At 37.2% G+C, this 17,440-nt stretch overlaps 1 protein-coding gene across 1 annotated transcript in view; it reads left to right on the forward strand.

The window, feature by feature from the left end:
• Positions 1-17,440, forward strand: part of SPEF2 (sperm flagellar 2) — a gene marked incomplete at both ends in the record, with an annotated part of 96,025 nt that overhangs the window by 76,653 nt on the left and 1,932 nt on the right. Inside the window, 5 exons of the mRNA XM_082498005.1 lie at positions 2,010-2,102; positions 3,952-4,134; positions 10,077-10,250; positions 13,402-13,590; positions 13,723-13,845. Coding sequence (XP_082354131.1) covers positions 2,010-2,102; positions 3,952-4,134; positions 10,077-10,250; positions 13,402-13,590; positions 13,723-13,845 — 762 coding nt within the window. The remainder of the gene's footprint in view (positions 1-2,009; positions 2,103-3,951; positions 4,135-10,076; positions 10,251-13,401; positions 13,591-13,722; positions 13,846-17,440) is intronic.

Below are 17,440 nucleotides of genomic sequence, written 5' to 3' on the forward strand. Positions count from 1 at the left end.
TAAAATTCAATTTTGTTTTCGGAAACCAGGAACTCATTGGAAATACAGGCACAGCATTTTTTTTATTGTGATATAGGGAAATCATAGTAGGAATTGAACAGTTTAAACCATAAGATAATGTGAGAGAAAGGAGTTAGGTTACCAGATTACGAGGGATCAGATGTGCAAAGGGAAACATTTAGTAAAGTATGAAATAAAAATGATATCTGGGCTTTTCATGGTAAAGCACTAGAAAATTTGAGACTGCAAATAAGGTGTAAAAAATTTTTTCTGTTATTTTAATATAGAGTTTTTGCTGGCTCCTTATTGGACCGTAGCCTATTCTCCCCATGAATCACTAAAATGTTACCTGGTTTATTGAATCTTCTATGAAGTCTCCCAACAATGATACTTCTGTGTTATAGGCTTTACTGTGCCATATGGAAATGATCTGATTCTTGTGGGTTGAAGTTCTTTTCAAAATATGAGTTTCTGTTTACCTTAAAATTCTCAAATCAGCAATCCAAGCTGCTTCAGTAAGCAGCCTAACTCGTATGATTTTTAAAAGATGTTCTTTCTCAAAGTAGGTAACACAAAAACCTTCAAGAGGTGACATCAGAGAACTGTTACCAGTCTGCGAGTAGTTTTTCCCAGCTTTTGCTTTCATGCTGAAATTTATGGTAGGACATAAGGCTTGGAATCCAGGTGTTTCCCCCTTCCTTCTTCCTGTCCCAACAGACTTAAAGCTTCCCAAATCTATTTTTTTCCTCTTCTCTCCAAGCTTATATATGCATAGGATTTCTCTGCTGTATTAAGACATGCTGAGGGCATCACTCCTGGCTTTCCTGATTGGAGGCAAACAAGTCTACAGAGATTCTAGACTATTAATTCAAACTGGCAACTTGGTTTTGAATAATGACATTATGAAATTAATATTCAAACATATTCTTGATATTCCTACCACTTAAATCTTTCTTCATAAACTTAACAAATTTCACTTCATTGTTCCACTTCAAGAAAAAAGTTTGTTAGCCTTAGAATGTGCACAGCTGTGCCTTTTCGAAAGAACAAGAATTTTGGCTGTAAAAAAGAAGAAAGGTAAGTAAGTCCTTCAGGTATTTCACTGAGGGTGTTTGCTTTTAAAGGTAATCTGAAAACATACTGTTTTGACACTACGGAAGTGATCATAACCTGCCCAAATCAGCTTTGTTTCTCAAAATTTAGATTATTTGAAACTTATTTTACCTTTTTTATCATTACTGCCAAAGTTTTTCAGTGAATCCTCACTGAACCAGCAAAGTCCATTTCTGAAAGAAAAGACTCATACCTGTTTGTTAAATTTTGGTATACATCATTTTGTGTTCTAATACTGTGCATAAAGTTTGAAGTTTCTATTTGCTTATAAGCAATTCCATGCCTATTTTAAAAAAACAAATAGGTTTTGTTGCTCTTACTTATTTTTATCTTATGTTTTATTAAAATAAAATTGACTGAGCTATTTATAACTCCCACAAGCCAATTATGAGAAGCTTTTTAAGCAATTCAATTTTGTTTCAAAGTTCAACAGACAATGGTCTGTGTTTCCCTCCTATTCTCTAACACACACTTGCTTTCAAGAGTAGAGGTAGATTGATGTTTGATTAAAATAGCACACAGTGAAAGAAAAGGTTGGTAGATATTCAATACACAGAATACGTGTGTGATTGCTGTTTGTGAACTGCTTATTAACTGCCAGTGTAGAGTGTGCGAGGATGTGTTAATGATCACAATGCAGATCAGGACAAGTATCAAAAGGATTGCAGTGTATTGGAATATTTTACATTTGCTATTACACAGGCCACATTTGATTTATTTTAAATGAGATAATTTTATGTTTGGCTTGGAAGACATTACCACGATCAATAGTGCCTAATAGAAAAATAAATTATTTTCCCACATGGCCATTAAAAAAAATAGTTTTCCTTTAACAAAATAAGTCTATTTAAATTTTTTTTTTTTTTTACTTTCTTTTCTTAGGTTTTATTAAAAAGAAAGTATTTGTTGACATTTTACTTGAGTTGATTAATTTGAATTTTGGAACAAATTGCCTTCCTGATGCATGGATGAACTTAACGCTTCCAGATGTAAGTTAACCCCTGTTTTTGTTTCAATTGAAGTATTGTTTTGTGTAGAAGATGCAGCATTGTCCTTACTATGCTAAAGTCAAGAGATAATGCCCTATTACAGGGCATTATCAGTTTTTCCTTAAAATTCGTCTGTTTCACTAGAAAAGGATTCTGGAAGCCACTACACCAGAAATAAAGTGCTTTTGGCAGCACTGTATTTATTTATGATTTCCCGATTATATCAGTTCCTTAGAAACCATTGAAAATTCACTTCCAGGAGTTCAAATAGGGCTGTTTATGTTATTCATTCCAAGGCAAGAGAATAAAATCTGGAGCTGTATGACCTTAAACCTATTTATCTAGGATTTTCAGATTTAGGAACATGAAAAATTATTATTTAGTGTTTCCAAATCTTCCATCACTGAATTTTATGATAAATTTTACTTTCAGATGTTGCTGGTAAGCCTATGGGATGAAAAAGTTTACTTGTTTTAGCATATTTTGATTATTATTTCTGACAGTAAGCCATGATTCACATTAAGATTTTGCTTGGGTTTTACATGAGGGTAACAGCTTTATTCAAATATTCTTCACACAAAGCTGCGCAAGTTCATCTGTGTTCATAATTTTAAAGTTTCTGAGTGATGGATTTCCGGAGTTTAGTGAAAACTAGGCACAGCTGTCATCATCAGTATATAAAAATCTAATCTTAGCACAGGAAATTAATTATATGGGGAAAACTATGAGTCAAACATTGTTTATTAACAGACCACATGTGCATGTACCCTATGTTCTTTATTCTTTGAGAACTTTTAGTACTTATAAGTTCTGTTTTTATTTTAATAACAAAATTTCCTTTCCTTAAAAGCACTATTTTAAAACGAGACTTTTAAATTTATAGTGAAGGCAAGAACTTACATACAAAAGGAAATGCATGAAGCATAAGCTAAAGCATACATTTATTCTGCACAAGCTATTCTGAACTGAAGTCACCATTTCATTGTCACAATTTCAAATAAGTTTTCAAATTATAATAAGCAGTACTGTACCTACCAATGTTACGGCAGATGACATCTATATTACCAAACTGTCTCACTTTGTGTTGCCCCAGACCCTTATTCCTGTAAACTTGTTGCTTCCTTCTCAAACTCCAGTCTGGAGCAAACCAGACACTTCCCTTGACACGGGAATCTGGGTGTAGAGGTACATAGCAGGGTCTCACCACACCAGCAGGGAAGAAATGAACTGTGCCAATTTTGTTCCCTCTGTCAGATACAGCCTTTGCAATGCTGTGTCAGGAGATTTTACATATATTCTCCTGTTTGCATTCTGTACCCTGCTCTGCTATCCACATACAACACCTTCAGTGGTAAAAAGACACATGTGGCAAGCTGCAAAAGCTTTTCTGCTACTACTTTTTTCTAACTTAATGCTGGAGCAGAGAAAAGCCTTGTGGTGTGCACCTGTAAGAGTAAGCAAAAGGGACCAAGGCACAGGCCCAAGAATTTACTAAATTTTGTACTTATGCTGCTAAATTGTCAGTTCGATTCTTAGTGCTCCCCCAGATGGAGCATGATTCAGGGGTTAGCATGTACTAAGGGTCGTTATCTCATAGTCCCTTTAGATATAGACCCCTATTTAGGGAGTATTTACTTAGAGGGATATCAACTGATACCTGAGGCCAATTGACAGACAGTGGTCTGTGGCCTGTTTTGTTTAGTGATACAAGTCTTTCATATGTCTTTGAAATCTCACTGTAGAACCTTGTCCATCCTAACCAGGAAAAAGACCTAAGGATACATAGTATATAGAAAATCTATGTCTATGCACACATATTTGAAAATATTTTATTATTTTGTTTTTATAGTTAAAAAAGCTGGCATCTGCTTTCACAGTGAACTCAGAACTTACTGACTGGCGCAGATTCTTGCTAGCAGCAGCACAGCCTTGGCCAGTGCCATCTGTGACACAACTTCTCAAAACGTTACGTAGCTTCAAGTCCATTGATGTAGCTGGATCAGGCTTTGTTACACAGGAATACTATATGCAGGTTCTTTTCTCTTCTGAATAATTTCTTTTGTTAAACTCTGAATTGAATAATGTATTGTTGGGTTTATTCACATTCAGAAATGCAGTCTGAATTTTAAATGTTTCGGTTTTTGAGGGTGCTTTCTAGTGAAAGCATCCTCATATTGCAAATAAAAGTTGCAATGTCTGTCACCCCTATTTCATGTTTGAAAATATGACCAAAGCTTTCTTGACTTAAAAATCTCATGAAAACTCTGTATATCTGCTGTACATGAGGTCCTATAGTTCGTGTTACTGACAGTACTGTGGTTTGGAATTTTTGCATATACAGTTATGAGAACAGGAACAGGATTTTAGAGACTTAAGTAAAATTTAGTCCTCATTTCAAATTAATTGATAAGAAACACCTGAATTGTTTTAATTGCAATGTTTTTTGTATCCTTTTGGAGCAATTTATGGCAAATTTTATTAGGTCAATACTTGTTTTATTTCTTTCTTATTAATTTCTTTCTTGAAAAAATGATTCATCTCTTGCAGAACATGGTGCACTAGAGTATTAGTGAGTCAGTGCAGTCCATGAAATTAAGAAAAGAACAATAGCAGAGAGTTAGTAAAATAGTTGTTCATCTGTTGTTATCATTGATATTATATCACCTACAGCAAAACATCTGATATATTTCTGGTAAAGATCTAACAGGCAACATGAAGTCTATTTTTGTGTTATTAATTTGCTCAACTTTCCCAGCTTTTTTTCACATGGGGAAGAAGCAGAAAACTAGATTTACGAATTTCTTTTCCTTTCTGAAAATCTCTTGGAACTTTCTGTTTTGTCTTATTTCATTGTCTTGCTTTGTAAAGAAAACACATAATAATAGTGCAATATTTTATATAATCAAGAACATAGTAATTTACTGAAATATAGAAAAGGATATATATATTGATATTTTTGATATATTTTGATATTTTTTTAAATGTTAAAATCTTTCAATAAAAATGGAAGCAGACTTTATTCTCTATTTAATACTGAGACTTACATGCGTTCAAAATGTCATGAAACGTTATTTATTTTATTTTACTGTCTTAACAACAAACAATGACAAGCAGTGTTCATTGAGAATTAGAGAAAGAACCTTCCACTGGGAATCTGAGGTGCCCCAGCTGGCCCCTCTATCTGCATCTGTCCTAGTAAACTACACAGTGCTAGGGAACGTCCCCAGGTAATGGTGCTACTCAATTTTCCATACTGTGACATTGTTTGCAAACTTGGCATAGTTTAACAGTGTCCACTTCCAAGCAAGTGAGTTTTTCTGTAGGCAGTCTGTTCATGACCATCCTGGTTTAGAAGGTAAGATCTAGCTGATAGTTCCTGTGTGTTGGGTCTAGTATTAGGGAATTGGTTCTGAGCAATTTTAATTTACAGTTGTAGGTATATCTCTGTAGGCATTATAGAACACTTTTAGTCTTGTTCTTGGGAGCAGGCAAGCACAGGAAGAGCCCTGCCTCTCTCCTTCATTTTACTGAAGTGTGTGACAGTTTATTCCAAAAGTACAGTTAGGACAAAAGCTGTGGGGTAGCAAAGGATCCTCTAAAAGGAAGAAACCAGAACACACATAGAAACTCTGCATCATATTCTACTTCTTGGATTTACATGTACCTAGTTAATTTTCACTTTTTTCAAGAGCATAGAGTCACTTCTCTCCCGCTCCATTTTCAGTAGTTCCCAAAGTATCTGTTACAAAGTACAAACAACTACTTAATTATTCTGATGTCATTGTATATTAATAACAAATTTATCTTAATTCAGTCCAGACATTAAGCTTTTAGTAATCTCTCTGATGAACAATTATAGACTGTAAGAACCACTTTATTTTAATGCGTGAAAATAAACAACTTTTTTTTTATCAGGTTGGCTTATGGTTTAGTGGAAATGAAGATGTAAGCATAACAAAAAGTTGCACAGAACCTTCGCCTTTAGATAGGCTAAGACATCTCACAAAGGTAACCGTAAAACATAGATATTTTGAAGAGCCCATTCACTATTCTAACCTGAGAGGTCTTATTCAAAAGTTTCTTGGGTCTCTTTTTTTTCCATAATTGCTGCGATGTTTCAGTAGGTTTTGAGGTCAGGTGGTGCTTCAGAATATGATTTCCATGTATAAAAAACTCAAAGTTAGAAATAGGAATTGTCCTTCAGGGTTCTAAATCATAGTCTACTAAGAAATAATTAATTATTCCTGTTCTCCTTTGAATGACATTAATTTTGTTACACAATAACGAGCTTTGTAAAAAGTGGGAAACAAATGATCCTTTCATCTAAGCTCGTGGAAGTCTCCATGGAAGAGGGAGATAATAGCGTGATCCAAATACAAGAACATGTTTTGGACTTATTGTCATGATGCAAGATTTTGTGAATTTCTTCTCATTCCATGAAAGTCCTCAATCTAGAAAAGAAAATACTACGATTTCTGTTTCCTTGAATGACTCAGACACACTTTTGAGTCACTGACAATGCTGAAAAGGCAGTTCTCAACACTTCCTCTGCTTCTGTCTAACAGCACTGTTGGGCCCCAGTCCTTGGGAGCAAAAATCCAGATTGATGAAACACAGACCCACTGTCAGTGAAGGTAGAGTTGGTATGTGAACTATTTACAGGAGCTTTACCCCTACAAATTGATGGGCCCTGACAATAGCCACCCAAGGGTGTTAAGAGAGCTGGCTGACATTGTTGCGAGGCTGCTCTCCATAATCTGTGAGAAGTTCTGGAGGTCAGGGGACATCCCAGAAAACTAGAAGAAGACTACAGTGACTGCCATCTACAAGAAGGGCTTAAAGGAAGATCCAGAAAATAATAGGCCCATTAGTCTTACTTCAATCCCTGGGGAAAGTTATGGAACAAATCCTCCTGGGGGCTATCACAAGTCAAAATGAAACACATGACTGGGAAAAGCCAGCATGAATTCAGCAAGGGCAAATTGTGCTTGACAAATCTGATTGCCTTCTACAACAAAGTATCCTGCTCAGTTGATGAGGGGCAAGCATGGACGTTGTCTACGTGTATTTCTCCAAGGCTTTCAGCATGGTTTCCCACAACCTCCTCCTAGAGAAACGGCTGCATTATCATAGAATCATAGAATGGTTTGGGATGGAAGGGACATTAAAGATCATCTAGTTCCAACCCAACTGCCCTGGGTAGGGACACCTTCCACTAGACCGGGTTGCTCAAAGCCCCATCCAACCTGGCCTTGAATGCTTCCACGGATGGGGCTTCCACAGTTTCCCTAGGCAACAAGTTCCAGTGTCTCACCACCCTCATAGTGATTTTTTTTTCCTAATATCTATTCTAAATCTACCCTGTTCCAGCTTGAAGCCATTACCCCTCATCCTACCACTACATGCCCTTGTAAAAAGTCCCTCTCCAGCCTTCTTGTAGGCCCCCTTCAGATACTGGAAGGCTGCTATAAGGTCTCTCTGGAGTCTTCTCCAGGCTGAACTCTAACTCTCTCTGCCTGTCTGCATTGGAGAGGTGCTCCACCCCTCTGTCTTCGTGGCTCTCCTCTGGACCCACTCCAACAGGTCCGTGTCCATGTTGAGGGCTCCAGATCTGGATGCAGTACTCCAGGTGGGGTCTCACAAGAGCAGAGTAGAGGGGCAGAATCACCTCCCTCGACCTGCTGGCCACACTTCTTTTGATGCAGCCCAGGATATGGTTGGCCTTCTGGGCTGCAAGCGCACCTTGCCAACTCATGTTGAGTTTCTCATCAACCAACACCCGCAAGTCCTCCTCCTCAGAGCTGCTCTCAATCCATTCTCCTCCCAGCCTGTATTTGTGCATGAGATTGCCCCAGCCCATGTGCAGGATTCTGCGCTTGGCCTTGTTGAACTTCATGAGGTTCGCACGGGCCCATCTCTCAAGCCTGTCCAGGTCTCTTTGGATGGCATCCGTTACCTCCAGCATGTCAACTTCTCCACATAGCTTGGTGTCGTTAGCTAAGTTTCTGAGGGTGCACTCCATCCCAACATCCATGTCACCAATAAAGATGTTAAACAGCACCGGTCCCAGTACTGACCCCTGAGGAACACCACTCGTCACTAGTTGCTACTTGGACATCGAGCTGTTGACTGCAACTTTGAGTGCAACCATCCAGACAGTTCCTTATCCCCCGAGCGTTCCATTGGTCAAATCCATGTCTCTCCAATTTAGAGACCGGGATGTCATGTGGAACAGTATCAAATGCTTTGCACAAGTCCAGGTAGATGATATCTGTTGCTCTCCCCTTATCCACCAGCACTGTAACGCTATTGCAGAAGGCCACCAAATTTGTCAGGCACAATTTGCCCTTAGTGAAGCCACGTTGGCTGTCACCAATCACCTCCTTATTTTCCATGTGTCTTAGCAGAGTTTCCGGGAGGATCTGATCTATGATCTTGCTGGGCACAGAGGTGAGACTGCCTGGCCTTTAGTTCCCTGGGTCTTCTTTTTTACCCTCTTAAAAATAGGGCTTATGTTTCCCCTTTTCCAGTCAGTGGGCACTTCACCAGACTGACACGACTTCTCAAATATGATGGATAGTGGCTTGTCAACTTCATCTTCCAGTTCCCTCAGGACCCGTGGATGAACCTCATCAGGTCCCGTGGATGCATCTCATCAGGTCCCATGGATGCATCTCATCAGGTCCCATGGACTTGTGCATCTTCAGGTTCCTCAGATGGTCTCGAACCTGGTCTTCTCCTACAGTGGTGTTACGGTCTAGACAAGTAGTCTGCACAGTGGGTGGGGAACTGCCTGCCAGGCCACAACCAGAGGGCAGTAGTAAATAGCTCATTTTCAATCTGGCAACCTGTCACAAGTGGGATCCCCCAGGGAATGATACTGTCACCAACACTGTTTAATATCCTCATAAGTGATCCAGAGGATGGGATCAGGTGTACTCTGATGAAGTTTGTTGATGACACCAAACTGAGTGGCAAAGTGGACTCTTCAGAAGGGAGAGCCACCCTGCAGGAACACCTGGACAGGCTGGAAGATAGGCTAACAAGACCCTTATGAAGTTCAACAAGGACAAGTGTAAGGTCTTGCACCTGGGAAACCACAATCCAGGAGTGCAGCACAGGCTGGGATCTAGCTGGCTGGGGAGCAGCTCTGTGGAAAGGGACCTGGGGGTCTTGGTGCACAAGCTCAATATAAGTGAACAGTGTGGTGCTGCTGTGTCAAAGAAAGCCAACAGGATGCTGAGTTGCATCAACAAGAGCCTCACCAGCAGAGATAAAGTAGTCATTATCCCACTCTACTCAGCACTTGTCAGGCCACACCTGGAATATTGTGTTCAGTTTTGGTCTCCGCTACACAAAAAAGATGTGAACAGGCTGGAGAGGGTCCAGAGGAGGGCCACAAAGATGATCAAAGGACCGGGAAGCCTGCCGTATGAGGAAAGGCTGAGATAATTGGGTTTGTCCAGCCTTGAGAAAAGAAGGCTTAGGGTAGACCTTACCACCATGTTCTAGTATTTGAAAGGTGGCTACAAGGAAGATGGAGACTCCCTTTTTACAAGGAGTCACATGGAAAAGACAAGGGGTAATGGGTACAAGTTACTCCTGGGTAGGTTCTGATTGGGCACAAGAGGAAAATTTTTCACAATGAGAACAATCAGCCATTGGAATAATCTCACCAGGGAAATGGTGGATTCCTGAATATTGGACACTTTTAAGATTCAGCTGGACAGGGCAGCGGGCTATTTTGTCTAGACCATGATTTTACCAAGAAAGGTTGGACCAGACCTGGTATTCTGTGATTCTATGATTCTATTCTATGATTTGTCTTGATTTATGCAACCTCAACACATTTTTAAAGATGATATCACTTATCAGCAGTTGTTACTTTATTTCATGCTTTTCTCTAGTCTTTTATTTGTATTTGATTAAATTCCACTTGCAGAAATTAATTTACATGTTTTTGTCCTTTTATAGTTTTTCTTCAATTTATTTGCTGATACCAGAAAAGATCCTGTTCTGCTCCACTATACTGAGATGCTACTTTATTTTGCCTCCCACTCTGATCCAGTTGAAGGTGTTTACAGAGCTCTTAGCATTGCTACTGGAACATATATTCATAGAAAAGAAGCAGCTTCTCTTCCATGTGTGGTAAAATATTACAGTAAAATATTAGAGAATAGTAGTGGTGCTTCAAAGTATAAATTAACTAGACTTCTATATATTTTCTTAGCCTGGATAGCTCCAGTCCTTACAAGTAGTTCCACTGACTTCATGGGAACTCTGCAAATAGTTCCACTGACTTTGGTAATAATACTCAGAAGTATTCTTCCAAAGGTCTGAAAATTTTCTTGCCAAATAATAATGAAAGTTTAAGATATTTACTGGTAACTACTCCTTGTACAGATGAACGGAGGCTATTCTTTGACCTAATTTTAGACAATTAAGTCCAGCTGTCAGCCCCCAGAAATTAGACTCTAGTGTGACTTACAGTATCATTATCTAAAGATATAAAACCTGATATTATTGCTGGTCTTATTTTCTTTCCAACTATGTTTCTTTGAGGTATTTAGAAATATATACACCTTTTTTGTTATTTTCAAGTTATTTGTTTTACCTGTAAATCAGAAGGATTAACAATTAATAATAGTTTCATATGAAATAATTTTAAAAATTATTTTTAGAGCCATGATGAATGCATTGTCACATCAAATGGAGCTGGGCTTTTGAACATTGTTAGTATTTCTGGAATATGTTGTTATTTTTAAAGTCTCAAAACTGCCATTAGTGCACTGCATGCATCAGTTACTTATTACTGAAGTAGAAGTAATTTTTGAGACATAAAAAATATACCTGTACGTGCCTTGGAAAGAGCTCACTCTTCTAGAAAATAAAGTGTTTTACTATGTTGTCACAACTACAGTGACTCTAGTATTTGCCTAATACTTAAAATACAGTTGTGCTCTCCAGAAACAGTATAGAAAGGGCATTATTCTACCACACAGTATACTGTGTGTTAACTGTGATAACTACATTTTATCACTTCAGAGGACAAAATATATTACTGTACTCCCCTGTGTCTGCTTTTATTTGACACAACATTTGTCCATGGGAGAGACTGAATAAGATAATTTCCTTTTTATGTTTCACAGAAAGAAGGAGAGCACAGAAAGCTCCCAGTTAGATACTGTATATCTGAACTTAGTTTCCCATATTTCAGTGGAAAGTTCTAACTCTGACATCATTGGATATAAAGCAACACAACCTGTTCTGCTCCTTACTGTTTTCTGCTTGGTTTGATCTGTTTGGTTGGGACGTTTTTAAGATTGTAGGTAACTGCACTGGTATTACCACCTGTGTGTCAATGACTTCTTAAAGTTGTGAGTCATAGGTGAAGGTAAACATTTCCCTTCAATCTAGAATTAACGATGTATCTCTGAGAAGCAAGAGTTATACCTCATCCAACCTCAGAATTTCCTCATGCTTAGTTTCCCACCCAGTGTTTTGGCTTTGTGAATCTGTGCTATGCCTGATGTATGTCTCACAAGGGCTCATAATACAGACAGTTTGTGGGTCCCATTCATCTTGGTGATTCCCTTACAAACCTAGAAATACCTAAGAATTAGATGCTAAATGAACATCTTGCATGTGTGGGTTCTCTTTGTCTTTATAGTCATCTTTTACAGGTTGGTGCTCAGACTTGCAGGCTTGATAGAACATAATTTTAATCTTTTCTTTCTTCTTATGCCTTGCGTTCCCTATGTGTATGCTTTAACAATAATGTTGAATACAGAAAAAAAGAAAACAAATAAAATCCTCTCCCACTGAAGTGAATGAGTTTTCAACATTGGCTTCAGTAGGGCCAGCATTTCATGCATGATATTCAACAACCACAAGGGGGCCAAAAGTGAATTATGAGTTGGTATTGTGTCATGTTTGAGTCAAGCTCCATCAAATAGAAGGACATAGACCCCTGAAGACATCCAAAGTAGTTTTCAGCACCAAATTAAGAACCTAAATCTTTGTCTACCTGTGGCTGTTTACATGTAATCTAAATATCCCAGTTTTCACTTACAGGTACTTGAAATCTAGTAAATATTATCAGTTGGATATTCATCAGTGGAATATAAAGAGCTATCCAGCTCATCTCAAAGAAGTTTTGTATACACCTTAGATAGATAGCTTATAAGTAGGCACTTACACTGCAGCACCTAATTTAAGTTGTCTCTGCTCTTTTCCTTGTTCTGTCCTGATAATTGTAATGACTTCTCATTGGTAGCTGCCTACAGAAGTACGTCTGAAACTTTAATGATGTTAATAGAAGAAGATCAGACAAACACCCTGGACACTTACATTTACGAACTTCACAAAAAAGACCCTTTCGCTTAAAATGCTTAGCTTTTAAGTCTCAATAATTTTGTTATTGGTTTTGTAGATCTTATAGCTAAATGTGAACGGTATTGTGAGATAAAACCTAGGTGCTGATATTTGTGTAACATCCACTGTTGAGTGTAAAAAAACCTTATCAATGCCTCTGCTCCTCCTGTGTTGAAAAAGACATGTATTAAGGTCTAAGATATGTAGCCCAAGTGTGACTGTATCACAACAGTCTCTCCCTCCTAATGAGGAAAGAAATGGTATGTTCAATTAAATGCAATTTCCTGTTGTTGTTAGTGGTTAGTCTACAGAGTGGCCTAATCAATTAAATGCAATTTCCTGTTGTTGTTAGTGGTTAGTCTATACAGTGGCCTAATCTAGTCAAAGCATTGTTCAGTTATGTGAGGTCCTTTCTCATCTTTGTGCTCACAAATCTCTACAGCATTTTTTTTCTCTTTGGCCATTTCGAATATCAACAGAAAGATACGACATTGCTTATTTATAGTAAACTTCTAATTTTTCTATATAAAGCCTTTCTCTTCTTTTTCTGTGGACAGCTGGTGACTCTATGTTAACTGTTAGCCAAAATAAAGTTCTTGCAGTGACTCCTTGATTTGAACTATTTTTATATTTTGTTGCTCTGAAGAGTATTAATTTCTCAGTGGAATGTTGGCCAGGTTCCTGGAAAAAGCTGTTCATTAAATTTCTGCTAAAGCCAATTTATGGATATCTCTGGATTCTCAGGATCTATTCCTTCATCCTATAGTTCAGTAGGTAATTTTGTGGGAGTTGTTGATTTTTGTTTTCTAGGAACTGAAGTTTGGAAGTATAATCCACTGATCCTTAATGCATATCTAACTGAAACAGATGACCTACTGACAGTCTATTTACCACCAAATATTATAACTATGCTTTATTTTCTTAGGCTTTTCCTTACACCAACATAGTGCCAAATAAGAAAACTTCAATAGAAGATGAAAAAGAAGTCTTGAATTACACAGGTGAAGGATTAATTTCAGTAGCAACTCTGCTCAAAGTGTTTCATACTGGAGGAAGTCAAGATGAAGATAATCACAGATTTAGTAATCTGGAGCAGGAAGGCAGCTATGATAAGGTAGGCTGGTTGATTCAAAGAAGGTTTTGTACCTTGCATTGTATGTTAAATAAATACCTGCTGCAATCTTTGCTTTTCCCCAATTTTTTTTAAACACTTAATAAACTGATGACATACTATTTTTTCTTAAAGCTTTTCATCAAAGTTTACAAAGAATTAGGCAGTGAAGATCTGACACCCATTCCAGTTGCACTCCTTTTGAAACATCCTTTCATTCAAGACTTAATCAACAGGTATCAAGAATATAAGCTTCCTGTAAGTATTGCTTTCTGGGACCAAGAGCTTTGTAAGTACAAATACTGAAATTTGCATTATCCTGGAAATGTAAATATAATTAATTTAGATACTGCCAATTTGCAGTGTAGACCAGATATACAGCATAGCAGGGAGTAGATTTGATCAGTTGTTTTTTCCCTAAAAAAATCTGTCCATCAAAGATCGCACTGCTTTCTGACCTATTTTTTATACCTGTCTTGCTGGCCTGTAGCTGCCTACAGGTTTTCTACTGCCTTGTCACATGTGGCATTGCCTTTCCCCTCCACTCATAGGAAGGAGCCTGGTTGAATTATCTTCCCAACAGGATCATACTGCAAGACACTATGAGATATTTGATAGAACACATTCCATCCCAAGCCAATCAGGCTGCAGAAAAGGATATGCAGAGGTAGTACAGGTTCAAATGTTCTTCCCTGCCATACTTTAGTGCTTCCCTGTTTATGCACCTATGTTTAAACATGCATTTAAACAGTGGCACATAAGGCAAGTTTGGGCCAGAATATCAACCTATTAAATGTGTCGAACTATGGCAAAAATATGTTATATACAGAGTGTAAGAAAATAGTGTGAGACAAGATGAAAGGATACTAGCATTCTCATGCCAAAAGATCAAACATCAGCAGTCTTCACCAGTTTGAGATGATCACCACCAAGGGCACATAGTGTCCCACAAACTGTAAATCTCAATAAGATACATGATACTCCAGGAGTAACTCTCTATTTCTTAATTATATTCATCACTTGTAAGAAGTGAAGTGCCCAGCATTTATTATATGACTCATAATCATTGTTAGTAAAAGACAAGATATAAGAATAAAAGAATATATTTACTTTGTCAAAGTAAGGGTTAAAAATTTATGTGCTATAGTAGGAAGAGATACAAAAGAAAAATGTAAGACAAAGACAACACAACTGAGGGCTGTAACTATCAATGGGTATCTATCCTGCCTATGTTAATGTCTCAGCCAATTTGGGAAGATAGACACCATGGAATGTTAGGTCATTCCTCCCTTCCCTTCCCCATTCTTTCTTCCTGACCCTTTTTATTTAATCAAGAACTGCACTAATCTGAACATTTTTTCCATCCTCACTGAATTTCTTGAAGACCAGAACACTTCTTAAACTAGCTCTCTGTTCTATGCATGATCCATCTCAAGAACTGTTCTTTACACAAATGCGTCACTGACTTTACAACATTTAACATAGTGCAAGCTCCACATGAAGACCTGCAAGCTAGAGTAACATTTAATTACAGTGTAAAATGAGTAATGCCATATGCATATACTCTGCTATTTTCAGGGAGGAGGACTTTTTTTAAAACCTTTGCACACTAACCACTAGCCGAATATCAAGAGCACAGCATCTATCAAAATTTCTAATCTTCCTGTACCACTTTCAGGATGAACTATGGTATATAGCTTAAAGAATAGATTGTAGTATACGTTTAAAATTTATTAGCTACCATCAATCACCTGTTTTATTTGTGCCTGGTAGGATACGTTCAGGGCCATACAGTTACAAAAATTGTCAGTCAATGAGAAAAGGTGTCGTTAAAGAAACTGTTGTATATGAGTCTTGGTAGTAGCTGAGGGTTTCAGTGCACATGCTCTAGCCCAAAGGAGTTTCCACAGCTTGTCTACCACAGACATATTGGTATAATTGTATTTAAATAATACATTTTTCAACATATCTGGCAGATTCATTTGATGCCTGTATCTCCTGACTTGACAGTTAGATAACGCAGAGCTTCAGTTTTTGTTTGTAATACTCATAATTTCCTCTTGCAAGGGTTTCTACTGACTGTATCTCAAATATAGTGTTCTATGGTTTCTATACTTAAAAAGAGAAGATTATATTCCTTGACTCTACTAGTAAATGCAGACTGCTGTTTTATGCATGAAATCAACACTTCACAGTCTTACTTTCAAATTCTGACTAACTGAGGAAGAGCTAAGACCACAAGTTCTTACTCAACTTTACAGCAAATTATTATATTCAGCAGCAAACAGGCATAGAGACCCAGTGGTCATTGGTTTATGTAGGTTAGGATTCTGGTCCAAAACATATGTACTGCAGGAACAGTTTTTCTCTGACAGTTCTTCAAAGAACTGTATTTCATGAACAGGTGAACTTTTTTCTTCCCAAAGCATTTCCAAAGTAAGTTAACAATATTTGTAGTATCAATTCAGAAATTGTCCTGAGACTATAAAAATCTTTATAAAAATGAAATTCAACCACAGTGCTGTTACACTGAGATCTTTTACAAGATAAATATAGCAAGTTAGGGTGTGGCTTCTAAGGTTAAAATGTTTCTACTGCTGCAGTCATAAACAGTGGAAAATAAAATGTTTTGCTGAAAACTATAAATGGAATACCTAGCTTACGATTTTTAAAATTTGAGTTAGGGCACCTGATTCCTTTGGCGTCTTGATGACCTGTTCAATTTTAACCATTATATCTGTGATAAAAATGTTTTCTCCAGGTGAGACATATTCTTGTCTTTTGAAGGGAGTTTGTTTTCTTGTTCATACACCAGTGGGCTGGCAACATCCTACATGATGATGACGTTTCTGTTAGCCTCAGCACAAATGCCAACAAATGAATAAGTTCGGAAATTCTATTACTTTTGCATCTGACCTTTTCTGTCCTGATGAGAAGTTTTTCTGCTCCTGACTAGAGCTTTCAAGTGGTTTGCCATTATCAACACATTTTTTTCACTTATCAGATGAAATTTATTCCTTTAGAATAATTAGACCACAGCTATATGTGAATGTATGCTTATGAATACACTTCATTACATTCTGAATAAAATTGTCTTTAAATACATTTAATAATAAATGAGAGAATATTTTTGTTAGACCAATTGATTCAGATGGAAGAAGCAAGCAATTCTGCTTTTTCCACTGCATAGGTTTGTCTGTTAAGTTTGGTCGTCTGCAGATCTGGTATTATTTCTTGTTACAAATTTTGCCTTCTATCACAAAACTGTCACAGTAATACAGAAACAACGACACATTTTAGTAACTCTGCATTTTGATGGAGATAAATTTAAATAAAGTGTCTGGGATATATTATACTTCTATAATTCTTAATTATTGCATTAATCTGTTATTTTGAGTGGACTACATTCTTATAATTCCTTTTGCTTTTGTTAATCACTTGAGTAACATTACTCAGATACTCATTCAAATAAAAGGTTCACCGAGATAGGATACTAATAACATGTTAACGTGTCTTTATCAAAAAAACATTTATTAGTATGTTGAACAATGATTACAAAACCTGTTTATACACACAGCAGTCATTTAATATTACCCAATTCAACAAACATTCAGAACTCCATGTATCATTTAACAAAGTAAAAATGCTTTCTGTTTATACAGATTATATTCATTAAGGCTTATGAGGTGGACCATATAGTTCATAGTCAATGCTTCAGCAGAAAAAAAGCACTGCTGAATCACTGTCAATGCATAGGCAGTAGTTGTAATATGAAACTTGAGAAGCCTTTTTCATGTGGTGTTTTAAATGTCCCAGTGTGCAAGAGAAGGAAAATTTAACTCAGTGTTTAAAC

Source organism: Vanellus vanellus (assembly GCF_965231255.1).
Source record: "Vanellus vanellus genome assembly, chromosome: Z".
NCBI classification, from domain to species: Eukaryota; Metazoa; Chordata; class Aves; order Charadriiformes; family Charadriidae; genus Vanellus; species Vanellus vanellus.